Source organism: Cebidichthys violaceus, unplaced genomic scaffold (assembly GCF_023349555.1).
Source record: "Cebidichthys violaceus isolate CVI_PGR_0920_01 unplaced genomic scaffold, fCebVio1.0.p SCAF_7, whole genome shotgun sequence".
Taxonomy (NCBI): Eukaryota; Metazoa; Chordata; class Actinopteri; order Perciformes; family Stichaeidae; genus Cebidichthys; species Cebidichthys violaceus.
The window spans coordinates 13,971,931-13,999,235 of NW_027176927.1; the positions used below are offsets into that span (position 1 = coordinate 13,971,931).

The following is a 27,305-nucleotide window of genomic DNA, read 5'->3' on the forward strand; positions in this document are numbered from 1 at the left end:
ACATTCATAAATGTCACAGCTTTGCTGTTCAGGCATGTCTTGAAGAGTCCCGCAATGGTCAGTCAAATGAGGTCAAACCTCACAAAGAACAAATTTTATATTCTGTGTTAATAATAACTTTTGAATATGTAACTGGTATTTGAGTTGCAACTCTAATAAGTTTGTAAACTGAAATAATTCAGAATTTTACTTCTATGAATACAATTCACCTATGTAAGTTAACATTCAGGGATGCAAAGATTGCAACAAGGGATTGTAGGAGCAGCTGAACATAGTGTAACATATTGTTATAAAGTATGGCATAAGCATTTGTTTAGTTTGGTCTGTCCCGTAAGAGAAATTGCAGTATAAATGAAATGAAAAAATAGTACAAGAGACTCTCAGCGATGATGATAAGCCAGCTCCAGTATGCACACCAATACAACCAAGGTCGAGAAAAGCTCATCCTCAGCTAAATCGAATCAAAATATGACTATTGCTCAATAAATGTAGAACATTTTGGACAAACAATGACATCCACTTTTAACCTTTTATTGTTTGGTACAGTTCTTATTCTATATCACAGTTCTAAATTAAATGGCATTACAAATAACAACTTAATCCCTAAATAAGAGACTGAATCAGAAAAGAAAACAGAAGTTTCAGCTCCTGCCCAGATGACACAGGAAGTGAATTGACAAACATATTGAGAAAGACTAGAAAACACACAATGCATCATGTCACTTAACCCAAAATGTGGCAAGTGAAGTTCAAGTGTACAGTTCAACATAGCAGATTACATGAATATATTCCACAGAAAACAGAACTCGAGGCATAGGATGTCTCAAATGAAATACTTGATATCTTCTCCTGTATCACGCTTGGTTAGGGTGAGGGACAGATCACAGCATTAAAAGGTGAACATCAATTGCAGGTCACACAAGGGGGGCAAGGGGGGCACATTTGTAAAATGAATAATAATGTGTTAAGACACATTTAAAGCCCTTATTCTGAGCAATAATAAAGTATCCATTATCAATAGTCACATATTCACTGTAATAAACTAAGGCCAAATAAACAACTTTAAAATTGTAAATTAAATTATATAAAGAAATATCATCTATTTGTCACTGGGAAATTGGCTCCTGGAAACAGACATGTATAAGGTCTCCCATCTCTCCTTCATATAGGACACCCAGACTGAAAGAGACACCAAACAACTACAAATGACGCAGCTGCGTTGACTTTATAGTTTTGCGCCTCGTTGTGTTTTCTTTTTTGTCTCTGTGTAGTCGTACACAGTGTCTCATTGTAGTTGTTTTTCATCTCTTTCTGGTCGTCTCTTGGTGAGCCCATCAGATTGAGGGGGATGCCCTCTCACAATTTCTGCAACCATGAGCCAGTAATTACAGAAGACTAACTGTAACTCTGCTTTGTTTTTATTAATGGCATGTAGTCTTTAGCTCATAAAATCCTTTAGAAGATGCAGTGATTCCTTTCTCACTCGTAATAACAGCACCATGTTCACACATGCAGGATACAGAAATGCCGTCAGAATGAAGTTCCGAATAGATTTGTGAGAAGCAGCTTTTCTACATTACATTACATTATAGTCATTTAGCAGACGCTTTTATCCAAAGCGACTTACAATAAGTGCATCAACATTGGAAAAGGAGATGCACTTATGATTTCTGGTGACTAGTTCTTTTGATTGCCAAACAAGCATCTAAGAGCATGAAGCGGAGCATAACTCAGAGCCAAAGTACAGTGCAGAAACAAAGAAAAACAGTTAGTGCAATAAGTAATACGAATACAATAAGTGCAACAAGCTAATATGAATACAATAAGTGCTAAGTGGAAGGCTCAGGGTAGCACTTCCTGAAGAGGTGGGTTTTCAGCCTGATGAAAGATGGGCAGCGACTCTGCTGTCCTGACGTCAGTGGGAACTGCTACAGTGGGAACTACTACAGTGGGGTCTACTAATTTGAATAATCTACATTTCCATATATATTGTCTGTGTGATCCATACTTTGATCCATCTGATCTGGAGGGGCCTGCAAAGACAGACGTTGGGTTACATATTGAGCTGTGGTTTTTGTCTTAGTTCCCATCTTCTTAGTAAATTAAAACCCAACTGAGTGGGGGTATTGTACCTCAATGTTGATGTAGACAGGTTCATCAATGTCCTTCAGTTCGGAAGGCTTATTGTGCTCTTGTTTTTTGCAAGGTGCTTCACTGAAAAGACAAAAGAGACCAGGTTGGATTCCAACTTGAGAGACAGGAGATCAGAAATGTGTCATTATGTCAGCAATTCACATTCACATATCTGGAGGAACAGCTGTTTTCAGAGTCAAAAGTATTCATGAGTATAGCATTAAACTTTGCTTTCTGTATTGCTTCTACACAGTAACAACAAATAATGTCTACATTCTAATTTGATTTCACAATTGGATCAAGAAACAAACCTTTTCAATTGGTTTGCTCGGCTAAAATTTGCATAATATCCAGAATCTTTCCTGGTAAAAGATTTTGACCTGTGAAAATAGTGAAAAAGATATTAGCCTTTCATCTGTTTGTATAAAAATATTTTTACAACACATTTGAAGCCCACCCCCTCCTCCAGACAAAAAACAAAAATACTCGGCTTTGGATCAATTGTGCTCGCCTTAATCTCATATTAAAGAGCTTTTGAAGCTTTTCTCTTTAGAATTTGAATGTAAAAACAGCCTTCTAATGTCAAACTCTGCACATGCATCCGTTTGCACATGTGAGGGTGAAACATCAAAGTGAAGTGACAATAAGCAAAACATTATTGAGTGAAAGGTGAGTTTAGGATGTCTGCAAATTATTTACTTAAGAAAAACACAACGATCACTCATAAAACAAACACTCTAAATAAGTTAAAAATGAAATTACCTTTTGTATTTTATGCCAAAGACGATTCCAACGACAAAAATAACGATCAGAATTGCAACCACTGATACAGAGATGACCACATGCCATTGTGGTGGAGGCTCCTGGGTCATACCCACTGTAGAGAAAACTATATCCGTGGGCAGTAATTTTATTAATAAAGGAAACCAAATTACAGATTTAGACATATTGAATATCAAACTGTGAAAACTTACTTGTTGTTGTTTGAAAGGTGGGAATTGGTTGTTTTATATCTAAAAAAACAACAAAAACAAATCAGTTTTCATTATCATTACATTTTAACTTAACTATTAAAATATTAAACAGGCTATTAGCAAATTGAGGAGTACAGAAACAAAGTATATGAATGTGAATGAGAGAATCAAAGCTGACAGGTTATACCTGGCTCTAGAACGAGTAAAACACCCAGACCTGTGGGAGAAACATGTAAGGTTTTGAATAAATTTCCCTTTAGTCAATATGATTCATGACATAAATGATTTAATTTTTAAAAAAAATGTTTATTGAAAGTCTTACCAGACACAGAAATAGAAACAGAATCCGTATAAAAACTGTAGCTCTCCCCCTTTGCGATAACTCTCACGTAGATGTTTTGTTCATTATTCATGATGTCAAAGATCTTGAGGGAGCAGTTTCCTTTGCTTTCATTTCCAATGAGCTTGGTCTTTCCTCTGTACTTCTCAAGCACAAGTGTGTTATTCGGGTGAAAAACAAATGCATTTCTGTTGTTTTTAGAGGAATCAAGGTCGCTTCCCTCACGCTTTTTCCAGTAAACTTCAACACTTTGAGTGTTGTATTCAGGTGGAATGGTAAACGTACATGGTATGGTCACGTTTGAACCCAAGGTTGCATTGATACGTCTAGAGACATTAACATGCCAGCTTTGACCTAGGTCCAACATCAAAACAGAATTCATATTTATCAAAGTCATACTTCATGAGATAAAATGTAAAACAAACATATCGACTCAATGTGTCACTCACCTTTTGAATTAGATGCCAGGATCAATATGAGAGTGAGATCAATCAGGCCCATCAGCTTCATCTGATTCAACGAGGACATTCTGAGGTCAACCAACATCCTGAAACTATATAGAGCAAACTCAGTGTTTCAGCTCTGTCTATCACATCTGGCAGCTTACGTGCTACAAAAGTTCTGGAGTTAAACTGCTTGTCTTCTGCGGAAAGTAAATACTCCCTGTGAGAGGGACCCAGAAGAGGTTGCAGGGCTTTGTTGTGCTGTGTCATTGATGTAACATTGATGTGAAATGGTTGGGTGTGTTTCCTGTTCAGCATGACTTGAAAAAAAGGAAGTTGGGAAAAAAAAGTTAACCATGGTGTGAAAATGAGAAAACACTGAAGCTGATGCGCTGTGCCCGTCATATCATTTGAAAATACAAAAAACTGGACAGAGAATGTGTGCTTGATATAAATTATGATATTCACTTGAAGTGTCTATTTACATGTCTCTGAGTGACCAACAATTCAGTTTTTTTAAACTTTATCTATATTGAGTTTTAGAATAAACCATAACATGTACAGTCATAAAACAGAGCAGGTGTGAGGGCTTTAGTTCAACATCACTAATGAATTGGATACAAAATTGAAAAGCGTTAAGAGTTGCTCTACTAGTTTAAGGGAAAACGGGAACTCAGAATCAAACTACATCTTCTCTAAAACACATCTCTCTCACCGATAATTATTTTGTACACTCATAGCGTAGCTCAGAGGTGTGAATAAACAGTTTGTATGTTTCCACATCAGTGCCACAATAGCATAGGCTAATATGTGCAAGGTTTCACACACAGAGGTGTCGTCCATCTGCTTTCCTCAAATAGTAAAGTGGCATCTCTGCTCCACAGACTAGTTTCAATAATGTCAGGTATGAGCGTTGAAATTATGGCTTGGTCAATGCCATCAAGTTTGCATCTAAATTAAAGGATAGGTTCACATTTTTTAAAGGCCAATCTAACAATGACATGCTGACATGTAAATTAATGTGTTATTGGTTGCTGTAATTGTTCCTCCTGCTGGCCACACAGGTTACTAAGCAGTCAGCAGGCTCCAGCTGTCTGATATGTCTCCTAGTGAGACAAATCAATTTATCTTTCAAAGTTACAATCGCTACAAACCCAGTATTCCTGGTTTTATTGTTTTGTTTCATTAACAAAAGCAAACTTTATTAGCATGTAGGTCTAATATTAACATGTTACTCGAACTAAGCTTGATTAAAGAATAGGCTACACCATAAAAGAGTATTGCGTGTTGTGTTTTGGTTCACCTTCTCGTCAGTTTGGGCTACTGATGGGGAATAACTTTGTGCTTGATGCTGTTAAATGAAACCACTAGGTGGAGTGAGACATGCTCGCAAATTCCAATGTGAACTTTGGCACTGGAGACCACCTAGAATGTGGGCCAAACTCGGATCTCAAGGTGCAGTCATATGACTCCCGGATGGCCGAATAAGACGCAACAGGGCTGGACATGGTTTGCTGAAAGTCATTCAACAATGTTTGTGATCTGTTGGCGGAAGTCAGTCCCGGTTGGTTTCAGCTCCCGATGGGTTTTTGGGAAGTTGTTTAGCGAGCAGTGGTCTGCATGAGGATGAAAGTTTGTTGTCTGTTGGCAAGCGCTGCTTCACCTGTTCGTGGTGGGATCGCGACTACTGCAGGCACCGATGGAAGACTCGAATCACGGGAGTCCGCGGCCGACAGCCGGAGAGGAGACGAGGTCGCCGGATAGTCACCAATCCGGTGTCAGCTTCCAGAGGAAAGTAGCAGCGGTCAGCTCTCCTGCTCAGTCTGTCGCACGTCTCACCTTACCTGGAGTCATGGACGCCGAGGGGAGGGTCGACGAGTCACGGCTGAGGATGCATATTTTCAAAAACGGTAGATCTATCTATCTATCTATCTATCTATCTATCTATCTATCTATCTATCTATCTATGACAACAGAAGCATATATTACAAATCACAGAAAGAGTTAAAGTGATTTTCCTAAATATGTATAGTATTTATATAGCTTGATTTTACATAGTATTTATTACAAACTTTATACAATAACTGTTTGCATTCAATTTCAGTATTAGTCAGTGGCTCAGTTTGAATTTATTGCAGGAGAAGCTAATTATTCTGAGGTTACAACAGGTTAAACAGGGTTATTTAATAATCCCATAAAATATTTGCTAATCTAGTGAAATTCATGTTTGAAATATTATTTGCACATATCTGTATTAATATAGTATGGTATGAGATGGAAGTACGTTGCATGCAGTTGTATAATTGTATATATAATAATGTATATGGGTTTTCACTCTGAACACTGTCATGAGGTCTAATATAATTCTGAACAAAACAAAAAAATTGGAATCACCATGTGGCTTTAGTGTCTGGAAAAATAAAACTGTCTTCACATGCAGTATTGTGCTGCTGCAGTAAATTCTTCAACAGGGATTCTTATTATCAGATGTGTCCAGACGCATCAATGAATGTAGATGCATCAGTGACCGTTCATATGAACAAAGAGGAGAGGAAGTCAAGTGATACTTTGCTTCAAGATATTAGCTGAGCCACAGTCAAACTATTCTCTACAATCTAACATTGCATTGTACATCTGACCCCCTCCAGCAAAGAACTCCAGCGTGACTTCTGTGATAAAGAATACCATTTAGATGACTGGTATGAGTTCTAAGAAGCAGGATAAAATCACATGGGATTTACCAGCCAGACTTAAACATCCACTGAAGTGTGGGAAGCTAAGAAATGAGGATCTGGATTTGTGGCTCCAGTGCATAAAATATGTTAAACCAGCCCCTAAACACAGTTCTCAACTGGTCCTGGCACTATCTTGGCATGTTGATTTGTACCAGGCACAGGATGATAAACATCTACACATAAGAGCTCTTATGGGGTAAAACATCACTTTGAATCTATCATCTATGAGCAGGAATGTGGAAACTCACCCCCCTTTTTCTTAGGCCTTTTGACCTTTATGCACATTCCATCCCTACAAACATGGAAACCAAAGATTAAAGAACCTGCAGAGTGAAACATTACATAAGACATCTGAAATCCTCATCTCAAATCCCGGTGAAAGCAGGGTAAAGTTCATTACATTTTGGATCAGTTTCTTAAGGATTCCCTCATTTCACACCTAATTTCCACCAAATGACTGCATGTGATTCACTCAGGGTTGGTTTTGGTCTGGTGGAGATTGGTTTGACTGAAGCTCAAATTAACTTTTGGCTGGAAAACACTGGTGAGTCAGTTATATTGACCACTTTAAATGATCAAAAGGGTTTCAATCCCTGTCCAGGTGGCGTGTGTCCCTCTGAGCGTGGTCTGGTGTGGAGTTTCTTGTTTGGGATGTACCCTTGCAGCTCGACAACTTTAGAGCGCTCTCTGCTGCAGGAGCAGATGGCGGTACGTTACCAGGTCATGAAGAGAAAGTGGCAGCAGTTCCTTCCTTTGGCTGTGAGGATGCACCTTAATGGCACTGACGGTAAAAGCCCAAACATGCATCGCAATGAAGAGTCATACGCCTCTTAAGTGTGTCAACCTTTCATTCTTGTTTTTCCTCTTTCCCTGCGCTACTTTTTCTTTTGTTAAAACATCTACGATCACATGATCCTGTCTTCATTCCAGCTGAGTTGGTGGCAGCAGTCAGGTACTTTGACCAGAGGCAGGCACTGGCCCAGCAACATACCCAGGACTGCTCCGAGGAGGTCAGGGACAGACTGGCTTTCTTGGAGCTTCAGGCACAGGTTAGATCAGTTAAATATGTGGTAGTATAATTGTTATCTTTATTTTTCAATGTTATATTTATTATTTTATATGTAATTCTGTTTTTCTATTCAATACACTTCTGCATCTGTAGTGCCATTAAATATGTTTACTTTGTCTTTGTTTGATAGAAGAGATTATGTGTTTAAAGTGTGAGGAGTGAAATATATTTAGGGAAATTACACAAAAGGATATAATGTACTCCCTCAAGTATAAGGCACTTCTGTATGTGGAGTGTGTGGACATAGGAACAACTGATAGATTTGTGTATTTAGATAGTAATACTTCACAAGCAGCTTCAACAGAATGAACTGACACAAGTTTACAATACTATTCCCATTTCTAGTGCAAGAACAAGACTAAATGTGTTCAAATGCATGGACTCCACTAAAGCAGTTCACGCGGAGATCACAATCAACATATTTGTTTCTGTTTCCTTGCTGTTACCAGATATTGTTTGAGCGAGTCACGTTTGACCAGGAGGAGCTGCGGGAAGCCACACGGATTATCGACAAGGATGTGGCGAGAACTAACAGAGACCTGAGCTATTATCAGTCAGTGATTGTCAGCCATTGTTGTGTTTTTTAACTATGTGTCAAAAGATAGTGTGTTGGATGTGATTGCTGACCCTTGACCTGAAGTTTGTGGGAGTAAACATCCAGACATTTAGTTTTAAGCAGCTCAAAAGGGATTATTCACTTTCTGCTCACCTCAGTTGACCTGGAAAGGATAAAAAAAGCAATAAGCTGTGGTAAATCAGATTTGATATATTGTTGTAAGACACAATTAACTCTTAAGGCCACATCACTTTTTAATAATGATGGAAAACAAGGAATCCTGGCATCTTATGCACAGCACTTAGTTACACAGGTTGTACATGCTTTGTTTTCTCCTGGGTTATGCTGTAAATCTTGAATCTTAAAATGCACAAATATCATTTTACAGGCTTCAGCATTATCTACAGGTGTTAAAAGAAAGACTTTAAGTCTTTAATTCATAGATGATTAAGTCTAGTGAGCTGTGAGTTGTTTCTGCATTTAGATAAACACTGGGGAAAGTAAAAAAGTATTTAGTCTCCTGCCCCTGAGGGCTGCAGAACCACTGTGACTACTTCTCTAAAATACAAGCATTTTGGTACACTGCTGAAATAATAGATATGAAGTAAAATAATAATGGAGAGCTTCATTTTAAATTGTGGTTTGAAAGCTCATCATGAAAGCTATCCTTTATAGTATTAGTATTACTAGTATTTTATTTATCGAAAAGGATTCTTACGTTTATGGTTATCTGTCTTATGAATATGAGGAAGCAACTATCGTCATATCCTATGTTTCTGTGGATTATTTCCATAACTATAGAGACCAACTCAACTCTGCCAACTCAACGTAGTGCACATGAAAACTGCAGTTTCTGCAGTGCTCAACTAATTCTGCTGACTTCTGTTTCTGCAGGGGTGAAGGTTCAGCCAACCTCTTGGTTTTGCGAGATATCCTCATCACTTATGCTGCTTTTCATCCAGGTAATCAGCAAAAATGAGCCCACCTCAGGTTTATTAACACTGACAAGATCAGGCAGCATTAGAGGCTGTGTGTTGCCCCTTTAAAGACACTAACTGTAGGTTGTTTGTGCATCACTTCTCTCGATTGTTGATCTAGAGGTCAGTTATGCCCAAGGAATGAATGACCTGTGCAGTCGGTTCCTGGAGGTTCTCAACTCTGAGGTTGATGCTTATTGGAGTTTCTCCTGCTACATGGAGAAGTTCTCCAAGGACTTCAGGGCTGATGGTCTGCACAGGAAAATAGGTCGGATAACCAACAGGAAATGCAACTTAATGGATAATAAATGCTACGTTTCCAAGATATTTATGTTGTAAATTTCTTCCTGAATACCATTGCTAAAAAGATTTGGGACCTCTAGTGGTAAAACAAGGGTGTTGAAAACAATAATTCCAGTACATGCCATCAACTGTCCCATTTTATATTTAATTGTAGTGTGTATTAGACTGACACAGAATGTACAGTTTTCTGAAAGTCTTTATTTTTCCAATCACTAGAAGTTTGATGCTTAATCAGGCATTCAGACACAAAACATTCATAAATATGAACGAAAATATGAACGAAATCCTAAAAAAAAAGTGCCAAAACTGGAGAAAAAGGCATTAGAAATAAAATAAAATCCATCCAGAACAAAAGCTTTTGTTATGAACAGATTTTACTCTTCTACTACAGATTACACTGCAAGAAAGTACAGTTTATGAGTTTAGATTCTGCAGTTGAATATGCAGTTGAAGCATATGAAAGAGTTGTTTTTAAAACATCTCTTTTAGAGTTGGAGGCAGCCCTGCTGAAGGAACTGGACCCTCAGCTTTATGCTCATTTGGTCACAGACAGCATGGAGAGCTTCACCTTCTGCCACAGGTATATCTACACAGATCTTTGCTACCATTCTCAATTTGTATTCTCTATGTCTGACTATGGGATTATATGTGTTATTGTTCCACATGCACACTTTCTTTGTGTGTGTGGATGTGTTGTGTGTCCTTTAAGGTGGCTGCTGCTGGGTTTCCAGAGGGAGTTTGAACACAGTGACGCATTGCGTTTGTTCGAGATCCTGAGTTGTGACCACCTGGAGCTTATCTCCCAACAAGTAGACCGAGCCCGTTATAAGGAAAGGCTTGCACGAAAATGCGGCACAGGTAAAACAAAGAACTGAAGTCTGTAAAATAAACAAGGCTGAATGTGGAGGGATAGCTGCCTCTATTAAATGTCTGACTTTAATGCAGCGATGTGTCTCTTTAGAGGACAATTCAGAGTCAGTGCTGCAGGCCATCAACACTGACTTCACCTTTGAGCTCTTCATCTGTGCAGCCATCCTGTTAGAGAACAGAGAGTCTCTGCTGCGTTGCCGTGATGAAGTACAACTTATCCAGTTTACTAGCAGGTTTGTCTGTTTGCTAGGACATAAAAGTCCCATCACATAAAAACGGATTGTGTTTTTGTTAATGAATGTGTTGGTTAAACATTTGCCTTTTTGTGCAGCCTTCAGGGAACACTGGAACTGAACAGCACCCTAAAGAAAGCAGAGCACCATTTGTACAACTACTGCAAGCGCTGTGCTCGGGACTATATGAATGAGTGCTGTAAAACGGACAATAGCAAAGAAGAGGACTTTCTTTATCAAATCCGTAGTTTACTTGTTTTAAGGTGAAAGCTACTATTTAAATACCTGATGTCAAAGTCTCTTATGAAACTGTAATTTGTAACAAGGGACATATAATCCCTATTTAGAGTTTTGATGGCACATTTGTTTTTTTTATTTCTGAGGGAAACACACTGATGGCTGCTTACCTTAAGTTGGATCCGTTACTGCTGTTTATTATAAATGTACAGTATTTATTGTAGGACAGTTGACCCACACCAACTGTGAGTTATTTTGGTTGCTCTCCTTAACTGCAGTTATAATATAAAGCTTAAGCTCAATATCTTAGTGGGAGATAGAAACCACACTGTAGAGGATTTGTTTTTCGGGTGATGCAATATTCGACTGCATGAAGAAAACAACTACTCAACAGGCGTGTGTGAAAACTAAGATCTGGCGTGTCGCAACAGGTGGTGTTTGTAACGAACTGCAGTTCTATTTAATGCCAGATGGTCTCAGATGGTGTCAGAGAGGCCTATGTAACAAGAATAGACATCCAGTTTTTGAGCTCTGGCAGAGGGACCATGTAGTAGGTGAAGGAAAATGACTGCACTACTGTCTTTTAAACTGAGAATGAAACATGTACACTATATAAATAACCAAAAAATTATACCTCAATAAACCTGCTGACGATTGTTTACTATATGGTGTTGGCAATATCCATGTTCAGTTTGCTTATTTACCTTACATAATACAGGAAGTCAGCAGTGTGATAACTAATAATTTTAAGTCATGCTTTGAATGAAAAACCCCTCATATTATTAACCAACTGCAAGTAATAGATTAAGTGGGATAATAAAAGTATAGAAATGCAGAAACATATGAATGTACATGAGGTTTTGTCACCACAGTTATTATAATTATCTATACAGTGTCTATATTGTACAAAGCTTTTTTTTCTCTAATTTACCCGTTCACACACGCCAACAGCAGCAGAGCATGGTTCACTGTGTTGCTCAAGGACACATTATCAAGTGGAGTGTGATCTGGAGGAGCTGGGGATCAAACCTCCAACCCTGTGATTAATAGACCCCCTGCTCTTAATTCCTCAGCCACAGCCACCTCACAAATACTGTGATCGATCTATTTCAGGTTCTAAAATGCAAATGGTTTTAACATCTGGCTGAGTTTTGAGGCCCTTTATAATTAAACATCTGTTTTAGACAAAGGGCACATTGTCTATATGACTCCAGACGTTTAAAGCTATCCAGAGATCTTCATAATGGTTAAAAAATGCTTTTGAGAAATGTAACACTATGTAGTGATCAATTTTTTATTTAACTTGTTAGTTTGTTTTGCTCAACTGGCAGAGGGTTACAGATGTAACAACAGCAAGCTGTCTTTGAAGGAAATCCAGTCAATGAGCTGACACATGGGCCTAGAACTTTCCTTGGTGGAGTCACCTGACACCCTGATGGGCTCTCCCTGCATGCACAGTGCTCTATATACACTGGGGAGCAGAGACACTCGTCCTTTTGGTCCGCCCGCCAGGAGAGGGAAAGGAGTTCTGGACAGGATAAGACAAGATAAAACAGAACTTTGTTAATCCGAAGGAACTTCATGTGCCAGAGTTTCATTAAAGATTCAGGAGATTCTTTAAACTCAGGAGGGTTTTGTGCTAGGCGAAAACTCAGTAAACTCTCAAGTCTTGAACATCTGACAGCACAAGGTAACCCCTTAAGTAGCATTGCACTCAGCCTGGCTTCATAGTCCGTCTTGCTTGCTGCTTTGAAAGCTTAATGTGCCAACGTGAGAGGTGTTCCCAAATAATAGGCTTGCATGTTTTTTGTCAAACGGTAGCATGACAAGTTGAAGCAGAATCTGTAAGAAGAACCACACAGTTGAGTGACTGTCCAGTAAACAAAAATTTATTTTTGGATTATTTGTTTCCAAGTCCCGACAGTGTCAGTTGGATATTCAGGATTGCCTCAACCAAAGGAAACTGAATAGCATTAACTATAAGACAGAATGTAGTATAAACCGCCTCCATGTGTGCATCACTTTGCCACAGGCCACAGTGCTGTTATATTCATGTTCCAAAATGTGTTTTTGTACTGCACATGAAGACTTTTAGAATTGGGCGTAGGACAGGCAGTGAAGCAATGCTGTCATAGAGCATGTCAGCATTTCCTGCTCTATGTTACACAACTGGATAACAAGTGATAATTCAATAGTCAAAAATAGTTGAAGCCATTCTGGGAAATTATAGGGAACAGGGTTCAACTGTCACCCGTTAGGCATGCAGAGGAAAGAAAGATAATCTAAAGATCTTTAAACTTAAATAAGTCTGTTTTGTTCTTGTTATTTGGTGTAATATTAATTCTAAAAATGTTTAATATCCTGCCTCAGTCTGCTGAACAGTGGCAACAGGAGGCTTTTGTTCTTCACATATCAAGCACGAGTTACTGCACCTCAAAGCTGTGGTTCTATCTGTTTTAATGGGAACCAGTCTTGCCTACTATAGTCACTGATAAATGATCTGTTCATTTTTAGCCACCTTCCATTCATTGCCATACGCTGATGCTTATTATAGTAACGGTAAGCTATTTGGAGCCAGCTGTCGGAACATAGACACACTGATCACTATTCCAGGATCAGTACATCACATTTCACCAGCTTGAATGTTACTGAGGGAGGAGCGGAGAGTGAAACAGTGTGGAGAGGGATTTAAAGGGCAGTGTAACATCCACCAATCGTTTGCTCTCAAGTGTCAGGAGGTGGTTTAGGCAACTACTCCATGGATGCTCGTCCACCACTCCACCAACTGAGCCTCATGTGGCTTTGCACCTTGCACAGACTTATGTAACAGGGCCAGGCATATCTTTGTAGATACACCCACAGTGGGTATACATAGGTGGAGTATACAGGTGTGTACCAGTGACGTGCGGTGAGGTTCGTGGCTGGTGAGGCACTGACACTACATAAATCAGATTTACAAATATATGAACCCAATAAAGAAGCTTAAATCACCATTCAATTGGCAGCTTGCACATTGACTACTGGTTGTTTTTCATATCAGCATTATTTACACACACATAGTTAAGGTACATATTTGATTCCACCGCGAGCGTTTCAGAAGCGGAGAGCTCGCGGGCACCACCCGCGAAAATCGTGAGATTCCGCGATAATCTGTGTAACAACCAAGATGTATAAAGAGAACAACAAACACATAAAAGGTTACTTTACCTGTCCGACGTTGAATTGCTGTTGATTTGTTCATATTTCCTTGTTTTTTGAGACATTTTTAAGCTTGGATGTAGAATCTTACATTTTTGAGGTCAAAGCAAAATATAACAAGAAAAGTGTAGAAGAAGAAGAAAAGTGTAGAAGAAGAGCAACGACAGAACAGCATAAACCCGACCCGTGGGCTCTCGCTCGCCCTCTTCTTTGAGGCAGAGTAGTGTTTGCCTCCTCGGTGCTTTTTCACTGCGGTTTCTGTCAGATCAGCAACACTAAATATGTTCTACACAGACGTGAAATACATTACATATTCTATGGAAAGAAAGGACATATAATAAAAGTGTCTACAAATATTACAGTGGTGACAAACAATGAGAAAGCAAAAGGCACGCGCTCAACCCAGTTTGTGAGGGATTCACAATCTGAGGTGAGGCACGTGTCTCCTCTGTTTAAACTGTTTGAACAGGACATGCACTAATTCAGAGATTTTTATTATAAAAATGATTGGAATCATATAGAAATTACATTTATAGCACAGATCAGTAGAGAACTATTCATATTTATCTTATTTTAGCATTATTTGTTTTTTACTTGTCATGATGACAGGTGAGGCTCTGCCTCACCTGCCTCCCCTGACCGCACGTCCCTGGTACACATTGCTTGAATAATACTGCAAGGAAACACAAGTCCAAATACAAAACAATTACTATCATAAACATACAAATATTGTTATAAAAACTTTATTCATTTATGATGAACACATACACTAATCTGGGATTACTGTCCATAACAAAAAGGGCTGCAATCAGTAACATATTTATTTCATCTTGCTTCTTTTATGTAAGATGTCTAAAGGACCAGCAGTAGGCATTGATCTGGGAACCACATATTCTTGCGTGGGCATCTTCCAGCATGGCAAAGTGGAAATCATTGCCAATGACCAAGGAAACAGGACCACGCCCAGCTATGTGGCCTTCACAGACTCTGAGAGACTGATTGGAGATGCTGCCAAGAATCAGGTGGCCATGAACCCAACCAACACTGTATTTGGTGAGGAGTGCAACATCCAAAAAGCCACAAACTCAGAAACAGTGATCCAAAATAACACGTGACTTACAGTGTCTTGTTTTTTCTCTTAAATCTTTTTCAGATGCAAAGCGTCTGATCGGTCGTAAGTTTGACGATCCTGTGGTGCAGTCAGACATGAAGTACTGGCCCTTCAAGGTTGTGAATGACTCGTCCAAACCCAAGGTGGAGGTTGAATACAAGGGTGAGATGAAGACCTTCTACCCTGAGGAGGTGTCCTCGATGGTCCTCACCAAGATGAAGGAGATCTCTGAGGCTTATCTCGGCAAGGTAGATGACAATAAGAATACAATCCTATGCTCAAAATGACCAAGGGTAGTTCGGTTTTAAAAAGGGGTCAGCTGCAACTGTCAAGAAAAAGTACTTAGTATTTATAACTGTATTTATAACTGTTACAATTAACAGAATCTCAAATGCAAGACCTCAGAATGATAGCGAGCACTTCCTCTGCCTCAAAACACATTGTGAGAAAAAGTCTCCATAAGTGCCTTGTTCATGTTTGCAACGTGGTGACAGATTTTTAAAAGTAGAATAGTTTGAACACACAAATTACATTTTTTTCTTACTGTCTTCCCAGCCTGTCACCAATGCAGTTGTCACAGTTCCTGCCTACTTTAATGACTCCCAGCGTCAAGCCACCAAAGATGCTGGAACCATCGCTGGGCTTAATGTGCTGCGCATCATCAATGAGCCCACTGCTGCAGCCATTGCTTATGGCCTGGACAAAAAGGTAACTTACTAACAAAATACAAACATTAACATCTTCTATGTTTCTATTAGTAATTCTTACCATTTATTTTAGGTTGGCGGTGAACGTAATGTCCTTATCTTTGACCTTGGAGGTGGTACTTTTGATGTGTCAATCCTGACTATTGAGGATGGCATCTTTGAGGTCAAGGCCACAGCCGGGGACACTCACTTGGGTGGTGAGGACTTTGACAACCGCATGGTTAACCACTTCATAGCTGAGTTCAAGCGCAAGTTCAAAAAGGAAATCAACAACAACAAGCGAGCTGTGCGTCGTCTACGCACAGCCTGCGAGCGTGCCAAACGCACCCTCTCCAGCAGCACTCAGGCCAGCATTGAGATCGATTCCCTCTACGAAGGAGTAGATTTCTACACTTCCATCACCAGAGCCCGTTTTGAAGAGCTCAATGCAGACCTGTTCCGTGGGACCCTCGAGCCTGTGGAGAAGGCCTTGAGGGATGCCAAGATGGACAAGGGCCAGATTCATGATATTGTCCTGGTGGGTGGGTCCACACGTATCCCCAAGATTCAAAAGCTGCTGCAGGACTTATTTAATGGCCGTGACCTCAATAAGAGCATCAACCCTGATGAGGCAGTGGCCTATGGTGCAGGTGGGTCCCTCTACAGCATTTAGGTTTATACTCATTTCCTGGTCATATTACTATTTGAGTATAAAAGCTTCTGTTCAAACATGATTAAGTGGTTTATATTGAAGCCTTCTTGTTGTTATGGCATTAGTTTCACCATTTTGAAACTGTTCACAGCTGTGCAGGCAGCCATCTTGGCTGGTGACAAGTCTGAGAATGTACAGGACCTGCTCCTGCTGGATGTCACGCCCCTGTCCCTGGGAATTGAAACCGCTGGAGGAGTAATGACTGTTCTTATCAAAAGGAACACCACCATTCCCACTAAGCAAACCCAGACCTTTACCACCTATTCAGACAACCAACCTGGTGTGCTTATTCAGGTAGTTCTAGACAAATAACAGTTTGCTCTCTATTGCTCTCCCAGTGTATTACAGTTACTCCTGAAAGTGTATATTGATGCAAAAAAAAAATTAAGCTGAGTAACTGTTTTCAGGTTTATGAGGGTGAGAGAGCCATGACCAAGGACAATAACATCCTGGGCAAGTTTGAGCTGACCGGTATTCCACCTTCTCCCAGAGGTGTCCCTCAGATTGAGGTGACCTTTGACATTGATGCCAATGGCATTCTCAATGTGTCTGCAGTGGACAAAAGCACTGGAAAGGAGAACAAGATCACCATCACGAATGATAAAGGTAGGGAACCATGTTAAATACGCATTTAAATCAAAAGCTGATGTAGCACAGCTGGATAATTGCTACACATGAACATAGAGAATAAACAAATATTGTACAGAAGGTACACAGTTTTGTATTTCATTTATTTCATAGGGCGGTTGAGCAAGGAGGACATTGAGCAGATGGTGCAGGAGGCAGAGCAGTTCAGGGCTGAGGACGAGGTCCAGAGAGAGAAGGTCACAGCCAAGAACTCCCTTGAGTCTCTGGCCTTCAACATGAAGAGCACTGTGGAGGACGAGAAGCTCCAAGACAAGATCAGCCCTGAGGACAAAAAGTCCATCGTAGACAAGTGCAACGAAACCATTGCCTGGCTGGACAGGAACCAGGTAAAAACACTGTTCACTGAACTATGAGTCTTGATGAGAGACAAGGTACATCTTTTGCTCACATTGTGAAAGCAGAGAGGTTCCCTCGATCATGTAAACAATGTGAAGCAAATTCCCTACGTCCCGTTCACATTATTTTCATTAAATAGACAACAACAATATATTAACAACCCACCCAGTTTTCTGTGACAATGAATTATTTGTGCTTTCTGTTACCCAGATGGCAGAGAAGGATGAGTACGATCACCAGCAGAAGGAACTGGAGAAGGTGTGCAACCCCATCATCTCCAAACTATACCAGGGAGGTATGCCAGGAGGGATGCCAGGAGGGATGCCAGGAGGGATGCCTGGTGGTTTCCCTGGTGGAGCTGGAGGCGGCTCCTCCTCTGGCCCAACTATCGAGGAAGTCGACTGAAGACTATGCTGACAGTGTCTTTATCTCAGATCCCAACATACACTTACTGCCTTACAGCTATTTACTTAGCCATAATACACATCCAATAAAAATTAGATCGCAGACTTATTTTGATTTGCATTGTTGCTGTCATGTTTGTTCATAAACTTAACAATTTTAAGCAACTAAAATGTTTGCTGTCTTCATTATTTCTGTCACCAATGATGATTTGCATGAAGTATTTAATTCAATAAAGATCACCAATGAGAAAATCATAAATCTTGGGAATTTATGTCTTTTAATACCATTACATTTCTGAATAACTCATACACAGTTATATTAGTGTATAAACTAGGTATTCACTTTTGATAGAACTGGTATCTGTGAAAAGAACCACAAAGGTTTTGATCAATATCTTGTTTCCTGTGAACATAGCTTACACACAGGAAGGTACATAAAAATGTGCAATAAAAAAGGTGGTTTTGTGTAAAGAATATCTTGCAAAACAATCTTTTTTCTGCTGATGTGTGAGGTGTGAAAAAGAGATGAAAGCAAGGGCTTATACAGCTTTTCCTAAACATTAATACAAGAACGCATGGTTTGTAAAACGTAATTTTTTTTCTTCTTTTCAGAGTAATAACAAGGGGCAGTGTTGTTGCTTCTTACTAATGGAATGATTCCAAAACTATTTGTTTGCCAAAAACAGGACTATCACAAGCATAAGACTAAGTGAATTCACTTATCACCAGATGTTCTTTTTCCGGGCCTATCACAGTCATTGGTGTGTGTGTGTGTGTGTGTGTGTGTGTGTGTGTGTGTGTGTGTGTGTGTGTGTGTGTGTGTGTGGTGGGGGGGCTGCAGTGTGGAGCGCTACACATGGAGCTCAGGGTCAAGTGTGCGTGAGACACATATAAAAGCCAGTGTCCCACACAAGTGAGGGAAGTGAATCACGATCGAGACATGGCCATGTTGTTGCTTGTCAGTTGTTTTGCTCTTGTGGTCTCTGCACTGGGTGAGTGACTGGCGGTTTACCAACAGATGCATTATCTGTAGAGCATTTCAATTAGATTGTAAACAAAACAATGCACAGTATTCCTGGTACATATGCCCTGTTGTGGGACAAACATACATTTTGTCATTTTCAATTGTGTGATTTGGCCTCAGGGTGTGGAGTACCTGCTATCAAGCCCCAAGTGAGCGGATACAACAAGATTGTAAATGGGCAGAATGCTGTGTCTGGGTCCTGGTCTTGGCAGGTTTCTCTTCAGGTAGCCTAAGTTATGCACCTTCCAATCGCTACAATCTCAACCCCTTGTGTAATTCAGAAAATATCATGAAGAATATGCATGTTCTCACTTCTAGGATGGTAGTGGATTCCATTTCTGTGGAGGATCCCTGATCAACCAGTACTGGGTTGTCACTGCCGCTCACTGCCGTGTGTCGTAAGTAATGCTGAGTTTTCCCACATCCACATGAGCAAAAGCTTAACATTGCCATCTCTGTGATCTCTCCTCTGTCTGTTTTTGTTCCCACCAGTTCTAGAAGCCACCGTGTTATCCTGGGAGAACATGATCGTCAGAGCAACAGTGAGCAAATTCAGGTCAAGTCAATTTCCAGGGTAAGCAACATCATAACACATACAAGCTTTCTTTTACTTCAAAAAAATTAGATTTTTTAATTGAATTAGACATTTCCTGGATAGATTTGTCATTACAAAATGACATATTTGCTAATGATATATGCTCACGTCTCCATCCAGGCCATCACTCACCCGTACTACAACGCCCAGAACTTCAACAATGACATCACCCTCCTGAAGCTGTCGTCTCCAGTGCAGATGACATCCCGTGTGTCTCCTGTGTGCCTGGCCTCCTCCAGCACCAACATCCCCTCTGGAACCACATGTGTCACCACTGGGTGGGGCAGGACCGGCCAAACGTGTGAGTGAGCCTTTATAAGTCTTACACCCAGGGTAAATACACAAACAGATGTTCCATTTCCACAAAGGAAAACTATAAAGGCACTGCTGAATATCCACCGTGCTTCCCTAAGAACAATGTAAAATATGTATTTATGCAGCTATAGCCTCACTTCCATTTCTTCTCCGTTCTCAGCAAGCCCCCGCTACCTCCAGCAGACTGCCCTGCCTCTGCTCACCCCTGCTCAGTGCAAGCAGTACTGGGGTTACAACAGAATCACTGATGCCATGATCTGTGCTGGTGCTTCTGGAGTGTCCTCCTGTCAGGTAACAACCATTTCAACGCCTGAAATGCAGTTTTATTTTGTATTCTTCAAAAAAACAATAAGCTTCAAGTTGGTTATAAACCAATTATTCATTATGAAGTAATGATGACATTTTACACATTTGCAAATGACAAAATATTTGCTGATGTATCACAAATGTAAGTCATCCTTAAGTATTGGTAGTTCATGATTAACAAGTGATTTACAAAAAATTGTAAATTATAATTTGTTCATAACAACTGAACATTTTTATATTAAATCATTTCTAAATGAATAATAACTTTTGATAACATGTTGATATATTATACAAATAATATCAAAATTGATAATGGTATAGATATGGTAATATATATTAACTAGTGAAACTTCTGATTCAGTGGAAAAAGCAGATCGTACTTAACCACAAGGTTGGTGGTTCGATCTCGGGCTCATCCTGTCTGCATGTCAAGTGTCCTTGAGCTCGATATTGATCCCAAAGTTGCTGCTCCTAATGCTTAGCATGGGTTAATGGAGAGGTCAAATTTCATGTATGGACTTGTAAATCTGACCATTGAATTTAAAGTCAGTGTTACTAAAAAGTGTTTTCTTCTCACTCAACAATGTTCTTGCTGCATATCTGTTTCCTGTGTTTTGTGTTAATTTTAGAGTAACACAACGGCAGCCCACATCCTGTATAAAGCTGTACTGAACCTCTTCTCAATGTGTTAATATCAAGCAATGTCAATTCTATTCTATTCTATTAGATTACCCCATGCATACTCTTAAAAGCCATTTAGATACACATTTGTCTCATTTCAGGGTGACTCTGGTGGCCCTCTGGTCTGTGAGAACAGTGGAGCGTGGTCCCTTGTGGGTATCGTGTCCTGGGGTACCTCGAACTGCAACGTGCGCACCCCTGCAGTGTATGCTCGTGTGTCCTACCTACGAAGCTGGATCGACCAGACTGTTGCTTCCAACTAAGATGCATACAAAGAAAATCGGCAATGCAGATGTGCATCATCCTGCTAATCACAGTGATCAATGAGTGATTCTACGCAGCATCAATATAAGCTGTCACAAGGATCCTACTATTTCTATTGGCTTTGAATGGTAGCAACCATGTACTGCTTTGTTTGGTGCATGTGTGAGAAATGATACATAAAACATATAACTTTTAATAACACCAGTGTTGGTTTTTATGTTTTACATTCATGTCAGCCTGATAGGATGGCGTGTTGCACAGTCTGTGTGTAGTGTGTGTGTGTTTGTGTGTGTGTGTGTGTGTGTGTGTGTGTGTGTGTGTGTGTGTGTGTGTGTGTGTGTGTGTAGGATAGGACAAGTGTATGTGTGATTGGGGGGGAAAGGTGAAAAGCAGGACTGTGCAGCATACAACAAAGATGCTACAAAAAACAAATAAAAAGCAGTATAAGAGGTTTTGAGTTAGATAGCCATCGGGGGTTTGAAAAAAAAAAAGTAATTTAAGAAATATAAAACATAAGAGTTTTGCAATAAATAAAACCCTTGTAAAGCTGACTTCAACTTCTATTGAGGCTGAATGATGCTCATTCAGCTCAAGTAATTTTCAGATCATACAGTCCTGTTGGATTGCATTACATTCTATGGTGTTCTTGTTATTTTGTCCACTTCCTGTCCTTGGCTTAATGCCTTTTTGCGAAATCACGACAACAGTAGAAGTTCTGTTTCATTGGCTGCTGTTTGAACTGAGAAGGAGGAGTAACCAAAGATAGATTGAGTAAAGGCAGAACCAGATAGAGATCAACTTAGAAGACAGACTCTCGCTGCACCAGAAAAATGGGGACTGGTAAGATACTTTTCATGAGTGCATTGCTTTTGGATTGCATTAACAGAAAAGGTGGTCTAATATCATTTCTTACCAAACAGATCTAAAATAAGGATGCATAAACCATATTTTTTAGTTAATAGGTAATATTTTCTGGGCACAACAGCAATTGAGTGCAATGGGTGAAAAGTCAACTTGCAATTTAGTACAAAGTACTATATGACGACTTCATCCAACCTAGGACTAAAGTAGGGGTTACTATAGAATATGTACCAGGACGGAAGCATTCTAACACAAAATAATAAAAACTTCCAACCAGCATACAGTCAATAAAGACAGATCATTTACGCGTTCTGGTTATTAAAGTAATTCAATTTTCTGTTTCTCAATGCATATTGCAGATTGTGTTGAAGATACTAATGTCTGTATTTTTTCATTTATTTTTTGTTCAATAGATAACATCACTAACATCACCGCTGTGCCTGCACTATATGGGGTTCTCAGAAATGTGCGTATGGTGTCCCTGATCCTCTACTGCGTGATATTTATGGTTGGGACTCTGGGCAACGGTGTGGTCATCTATGTGACAGGCTGCAGGATGAAGAGAACAGTCAACTCAGTTTGGTTTCTCAACTTGGCTCTGGCTGACTTCCTCTTTACAGCCTTCCTTTTTATCTTGATAATTTCTGTCTCTCAGGGGCACCAATGGCAATTTGGACAATTCATGTGCAAGCTCTTCAGCTTTGTGAATTTCGTCAACCTGTTTGCAAGTGTCTTTCTTCTGACAGCCATAAGTCTAGACCGTTGCCTGTCGATCTGGGTGGTGGTGTGGGCACACAACAAGCGCACCGTTCGCAAAGCCCAGGTCATATGCGTTGTCATCTGGATGACTGCTGCGGTCTGCAGCACCCCTAATGCCACCTTTCGGGAGCTTGTGGTCAGCAAGGGGAAGACTTACTGTTCTTATGCTGAATCCAGCACATTTGAACAAAAACGGAGTCTCTACATGTTTCACTTTATCATGGGTTTCCTCATCCCTTTCCTGGCAATATTGACCTCTTATGTGGCCATAGGTGTTCGTGCAGGGCGCATGCAGAGGAGCAGGAAACAAAGATCTCGCCGAATCATTTTCGCTATCATTGTGGCATTCTTCATCTGCTGGTTGCCCTTCCACATTATTTGTTTAATAGAAGTAAATACCTCGAGAGACTCAGATCTCAGGAGTATTGTTAAAGTTGGGGGCCCTCTGGTGGTGAGCCTAGCTTTTATGAACAGCTGCCTGAACCCCATTCTCTATGTTTTCATGTGTGATGAATTCCAGAACAAGCTCAAGCAGTCCATATGCTTTGTCCTAGAGAGTGCCCTGGCAGAGGACCACTTGTCATTTATGTCTTCTCGCAGCTTGTCGTCACACTTTTCTCGGGTAACCCGGAAGTCTGACTCTACAGCACCCGTGGAGAGGAAAGGCACATCCACTTCTTTGAACTCAGATGAAAGCAAAGTGGTCATCGCTGTGGAGAGAGAGAGAGACGGGGAGCACTGATTAGGACTGCCATCACAGGACGTGTAAAGCTAATGTGTCCACATCAAACTTACGGAGAAAAAGTAGAGCACAAATATGTTACAAATAACACGTTGAATTGATTCGGTCAGTACATCTGTGAATAGAATTTTTTTTTTTTTCAAATGTTTGCTATGTGTGATTTCAGTGGGTTTATTTTGGATTACAGCGTGTTTTCAATTATGGTTGATAAGACAACCTCATTGACTCCCTTGTTACTTATGTTGCATCTGTTACAACTTTCACCTTTTTATTACTAGTACATGCAGTTTGATGACATCACACAGCTCACAATATCTCAGGTCTAATCAGCCAGAATAATTGAATAAACCTTTGTGGGTGTGCTGTGGCTTTAAGATGGAAATATCAAGTTATTTTTTGTAACAATTAATTATTTTGTACCATGAAACTGTAACCTTCAATATATCAGATATGGAAATGCCTATGATTAATATGATGAAGAGATCAGTTGTATGTTTATCTTTGTTTGCTTTTGATGCTCCAGCTTATTGCCCATAGTTATTCAAAGGCTAATTGTCCATAGCAGCATCCATGAGACTGTTACACAAGACTGAGCTTTAATGATTGAGCTATACGCATTTCAATAAAGTGAATAAAAACTTAATTTTGATGAGATGTTCTCTTCCTTCTACATGTCATACACTAATGCACACTACTCACCAGACAGTGTTTTATCTCACAGGATACCTTAATGGTATATGCTTGGTTTCTTGCATTTGAAAAATGGAACATACTCTGTAAATTCTGTAAACAACAGCTGAGAAATAAGGTATGCTCAAGCAGATCAGAGCTGTTTTAACATAGTTCTTAGTCCTTTTAATACAATATTAACATGATTCTTTAAAAAATATAGATTCCTGTCACCTACATGTGTCTAACTGGGGAAGGGGATTGTTCCAGTCTGGCAAGGTCTATTATAAACATATTACATATGTTTCGTAAAATGTTTCTTCATTCCTTTAGTATATTAATGTGCTCCTGTGTTTTACCCAGACCTGTTCTATTATAGTGTGCCTTTAACCAATCAACTTAAGGGGACAATTTCTGTTTTATTTTTTCTTGTGAGGCTTTCAGCTGTATTAAAGGGATGCTGAGTAGTTGAGTAGCCATCTTGTATGTGTGAGTTATTGTGTTGTTTGAGTTACCTTAGTTTGCTGTGTTTTACCTTCAGTGTTTTGATTTGGTGTAAATGATGTGTGTAGCGGTGGTATATTCATAATTTGCCTACATATTTTGGGACACTCTACTATATTTTACGCATAACACTACAATAAACTCCCTCATGTGCAGTCTAGCCTCACATTGTTTATTTCCCTTGCCTTTTCATTTATTGATTTAAGTTCATGTATTAACAAAAAAAAAAAGCTCCATCCCTCCCGCCCTGCATTTAGGCTTTTTGTCAGAACTCCGTTGCTCGAATGAATTATTTAATGGCTTTATTCCATGCATTGTTCAAAAAATCTAAATATTTGGTATTTTATATTTTTCATATCCAAATGGTGCCCTTGATTGACACTTGAAATTCAAAAGGTACATACTACGGAACAGTTCATTTCAATGGGCAACTCTGCAGACTTAGACAAATGGCAATGGTCCACAGACATACAGACCAAGCCAAACTGTGTACGTAAAAAGGCAAAAATCCCTTCCCTCTTCATCCGTGTGTATGCCATCTTGATCAAACTACTGTCAGCACTTCTACTACAATCGAAATGTGGTGTAGTTGACAAATGTGTTATTACTTAAATACTTGCTCACCACTTAACTTCCTGTAACTGCCCATCATCAGCAATATTGCAACACGTTTAGAATGTGTTCATTGTCTGACACTTCACTAGACCTAACATACTGTTACTTACTGTTTTGACATTTGACAGCAGTAAAAATACTCTAAATGTCATTTAGGGTCCCTAAATGACACTAAATGACGTGGCCCTCGATCTGTTCTTCCAAGATGAGGAGTTTGAGAGTGATTTGGTGCATGTGTCAGAACAGGATGTTTTGGAAAAACTTCTAATTATAAATCGGGAGAAGAGTTTTGTTCACAAATTCAAAGAAAATAATAAGTCTTCAAATGATTCAAAGTTGTCCCCTTCTATTTTATTTTGCTTGCAAGGGAAAGATGCACCACAGCCACCTCAGTCAGTGTCTGTGATGAAAAGTTCAACATCGTACAAGATGCCAAACCATTTTATGCACACATGAGTTCCCGCCCTGGAATAAATCATAGACAGGGAGTGGATGTTCTCGTACCCTGGCTATTGTTCTTATCTAAACACATGCCAGGTGCGTTAACTGGGAGTCAGTGATTGTTCTACGGTCCGTCTCAAACTTGCCATACAGACAAAGAAGACACTGTGTCTTCACTTTCTCTTTCTGAAGTGGGAGTGTGTGACCAGCCTTGAGAAACAAGACACTGTGTTCATTAAAACTGATGAACTACTTCTATAGGACTGCTGTGTTATGTCAGTATTTGTGTTCCTCACCTTACCTTTCAGTTTTACATCTTTTAAAACATTTCATGATATAAGAATATATTTTTTCCCATTACATTCCACTCTTTAGATTATTCATTAATCACATAATATTGCAAAAATATATTACAAGGACATTTCAATAACATCAGAAGTATTACTCCAGAATCTGGTTTAAAATACATCTTCATGTGAGATGTCACAAGAAAAAGCTGTTCATGTGAGATAAAAGATCTCTGTGATGTAGAAAGCTAAATATGTGTGAATGATTAAAATATTGAATATAATAAAACAAAGAAGTCACATGTTACACCTTCGTTTCCTCCCCGTCAGTCTCAAAGTCAGAGTCAGTGTCGCTTTGGTAGTCAGGAATTGGGAACAGATTAGACTGATGGTCTCTGCTGTTGGTCTCTTGTAAAATCAGTGAGTACTGGACCATTTGTCTAGACATTAAGTTAATGACCATATTCCTGAGCATTGGAATGATACAAGTTACAAAAATGACGAATGCAAGCAATAAAACAGCCGTTTGTATAAGGGTGCCTTTCCATGTCATCCAAAGTCGAGTGAGGAAGTCGGGTGTGGGTGTTCCGTCTTTACTCATTGCGTCCTGTAGTTCAGTTATGTTCAGTATTGCCTGATGTATAACGTGTCCGTTAACGTCATTCTCGGGAATGAACGTGCAACAATGTTCTCCTACTATAGCGCAAACCCCACCCTGTGCTGCTGTCAGCTGATCTAACACCATGCGATTTTGCATAATCATAAGACGCATTGATGTCAATTCTTCACCTCTGCAACATACTTTGCATAGCGCCACCACATATTTGACGAGTAAACGTGTTGGTGGTTGCCCTCGCCTTTTAACCCGACATGCTGTAAGTGGTTTACGTCACGTTTATGGCGGCTGGTGTCAGCTTGTGAGGTGGTGTTGTCTGGGTCAGTTAAGTCAGTCACGCTGTAAGGAGGGTTACGAATGTGATATACATGTATCAAAATAAAAGGCAAAACAACAAAAATTGAAAACATAAACATTACACATAATGTTACACAAACGCCACCAAAGCGGTGGAATGGTTTCCATGGTCTGTTATGTGTTACAGGCATCGTGTGAGAGTGAACAGCCAACCAGTTTGTATGGAATTCACCCGAGCAACTGGTTTGTGTGATCAGTTTTGCTTATGTTGACACCGTAAGGTTTCCACAAAACTGTCAGAGACACTGTTTTACCACTCTTTAGGTTCTAAATGTGTGTATGCAACTATATGTGTATTTTTGGG

General features: G+C 39.7%; 5 protein-coding genes across 6 annotated transcripts; 4 read left to right on the forward strand and 1 right to left on the reverse strand.

Moving 5' to 3' along the window:
• Positions 1-517: 517 nt before the first annotated feature.
• LOC137891754 (sialic acid-binding Ig-like lectin 10) lies at positions 518-4,154 on the reverse strand. The gene is made up of 8 exons (XM_068736547.1): positions 3,897-4,154; positions 3,430-3,801; positions 3,295-3,324; positions 3,108-3,146; positions 2,896-3,022; positions 2,445-2,513; positions 2,133-2,214; positions 518-2,033 (listed from the first exon to the last, which is right to left on the reverse strand). Exons 1-8 carry the CDS (start codon positions 3,991-3,993, stop codon positions 1,959-1,961), a joined length of 891 nt encoding a protein of 296 aa, XP_068592648.1. The 5' UTR covers positions 3,994-4,154; the 3' UTR covers positions 518-1,958.
• Positions 4,155-5,334: 1,180 nt separating this feature from the next.
• Positions 5,335-11,534, forward strand: si:dkey-238d18.4 (TBC1 domain family member 15). 2 transcript variants are annotated; one of them, XM_068736537.1, is made up of 10 exons: positions 5,335-5,800; positions 7,227-7,412; positions 7,556-7,674; positions 8,144-8,247; positions 9,145-9,212; positions 9,349-9,495; positions 10,020-10,110; positions 10,240-10,388; positions 10,492-10,633; positions 10,732-11,534. In XM_068736537.1, the coding sequence occupies exons 1-10, from the start codon at positions 5,590-5,592 to the stop codon at positions 10,898-10,900; spliced, it is 1,386 nt and encodes a 461-aa protein (XP_068592638.1). In that variant the 5' UTR covers positions 5,335-5,589; the 3' UTR covers positions 10,901-11,534. The 2 variants fall into 2 exon arrangements, with proteins under 2 accessions (XP_068592638.1, XP_068592639.1); XM_068736538.1 differs by lacking the exon at positions 9,349-9,495.
• An 851-nt stretch (positions 11,535-12,385) lies between these two features.
• hsc70 (heat shock cognate 70) lies at positions 12,386-18,183 on the forward strand. Its single transcript, XM_068736526.1, has 9 exons — positions 12,386-12,560; positions 14,917-15,121; positions 15,222-15,427; positions 15,735-15,887; positions 15,960-16,515; positions 16,669-16,871; positions 16,985-17,183; positions 17,319-17,551; positions 17,772-18,183. The coding sequence occupies exons 2-9, from the start codon at positions 14,917-14,919 to the stop codon at positions 17,964-17,966; spliced, it is 1,950 nt and encodes a 649-aa protein (XP_068592627.1). The 5' UTR covers positions 12,386-12,560; the 3' UTR covers positions 17,967-18,183.
• A 665-nt stretch (positions 18,184-18,848) lies between these two features.
• Positions 18,849-21,351, forward strand: LOC137891757 (chymotrypsin-like protease CTRL-1). Its single transcript, XM_068736549.1, has 7 exons — positions 18,849-18,957; positions 19,110-19,213; positions 19,308-19,387; positions 19,482-19,563; positions 19,705-19,885; positions 20,060-20,190; positions 20,988-21,351. Exons 1-7 carry the CDS (start codon positions 18,906-18,908, stop codon positions 21,147-21,149), a joined length of 792 nt encoding a protein of 263 aa, XP_068592650.1. The 5' UTR covers positions 18,849-18,905; the 3' UTR covers positions 21,150-21,351.
• Positions 21,352-21,439: 88 nt separating this feature from the next.
• Positions 21,440-24,155, forward strand: LOC137891751 (chemerin-like receptor 1). Its single transcript, XM_068736544.1, has 2 exons — positions 21,440-21,990; positions 22,425-24,155. Exons 1-2 carry the CDS (start codon positions 21,981-21,983, stop codon positions 23,510-23,512), a joined length of 1,098 nt encoding a protein of 365 aa, XP_068592645.1. The 5' UTR covers positions 21,440-21,980; the 3' UTR covers positions 23,513-24,155.
• Positions 24,156-27,305: the final 3,150 nt, after the last annotated feature.

Coding starts and splice junctions, on each gene's coding strand:
- LOC137891754 (XM_068736547.1), bottom strand. CDS start 3,993: ATGTTGGTTGACCTCAGAATGTCCTCGTTGAATCAGATGAAGCTGATG. Junction 3,325..3,429: donor TGTTTCTATTTCTGTGTCTG/GTAAGACTTTCA, acceptor TTTCTCCCACAG/GTCTGGGTGTTTTACTCGTT. Junction 3,147..3,294: donor TTTACTCGTTCTAGAGCCAG/GTATAACCTGTC, acceptor TTGTTTTTTTAG/ATATAAAACAACCAATTCCC.
- si:dkey-238d18.4 (XM_068736537.1), top strand. CDS start 5,590: ATGGAAGACTCGAATCACGGGAGTCCGCGGCCGACAGCCGGAGAGGAG. Junction 7,413..7,555: donor GCACCTTAATGGCACTGACG/GTAAAAGCCCAA, acceptor TCTTCATTCCAG/CTGAGTTGGTGGCAGCAGTC. Junction 10,389..10,491: donor TGCACGAAAATGCGGCACAG/GTAAAACAAAGA, acceptor GTGTCTCTTTAG/AGGACAATTCAGAGTCAGTG.
- hsc70 (XM_068736526.1), top strand. CDS start 14,917: ATGTCTAAAGGACCAGCAGTAGGCATTGATCTGGGAACCACATATTCT. Junction 15,122..15,221: donor CCCAACCAACACTGTATTTG/GTGAGGAGTGCA, acceptor AATCTTTTTCAG/ATGCAAAGCGTCTGATCGGT. Junction 16,516..16,668: donor GGCAGTGGCCTATGGTGCAG/GTGGGTCCCTCT, acceptor AACTGTTCACAG/CTGTGCAGGCAGCCATCTTG.
- LOC137891757 (XM_068736549.1), top strand. CDS start 18,906: ATGGCCATGTTGTTGCTTGTCAGTTGTTTTGCTCTTGTGGTCTCTGCA. Junction 19,564..19,704: donor AGGTCAAGTCAATTTCCAGG/GTAAGCAACATC, acceptor GTCTCCATCCAG/GCCATCACTCACCCGTACTA. Junction 19,886..20,059: donor GGGCAGGACCGGCCAAACGT/GTGAGTGAGCCT, acceptor CTCCGTTCTCAG/CAAGCCCCCGCTACCTCCAG.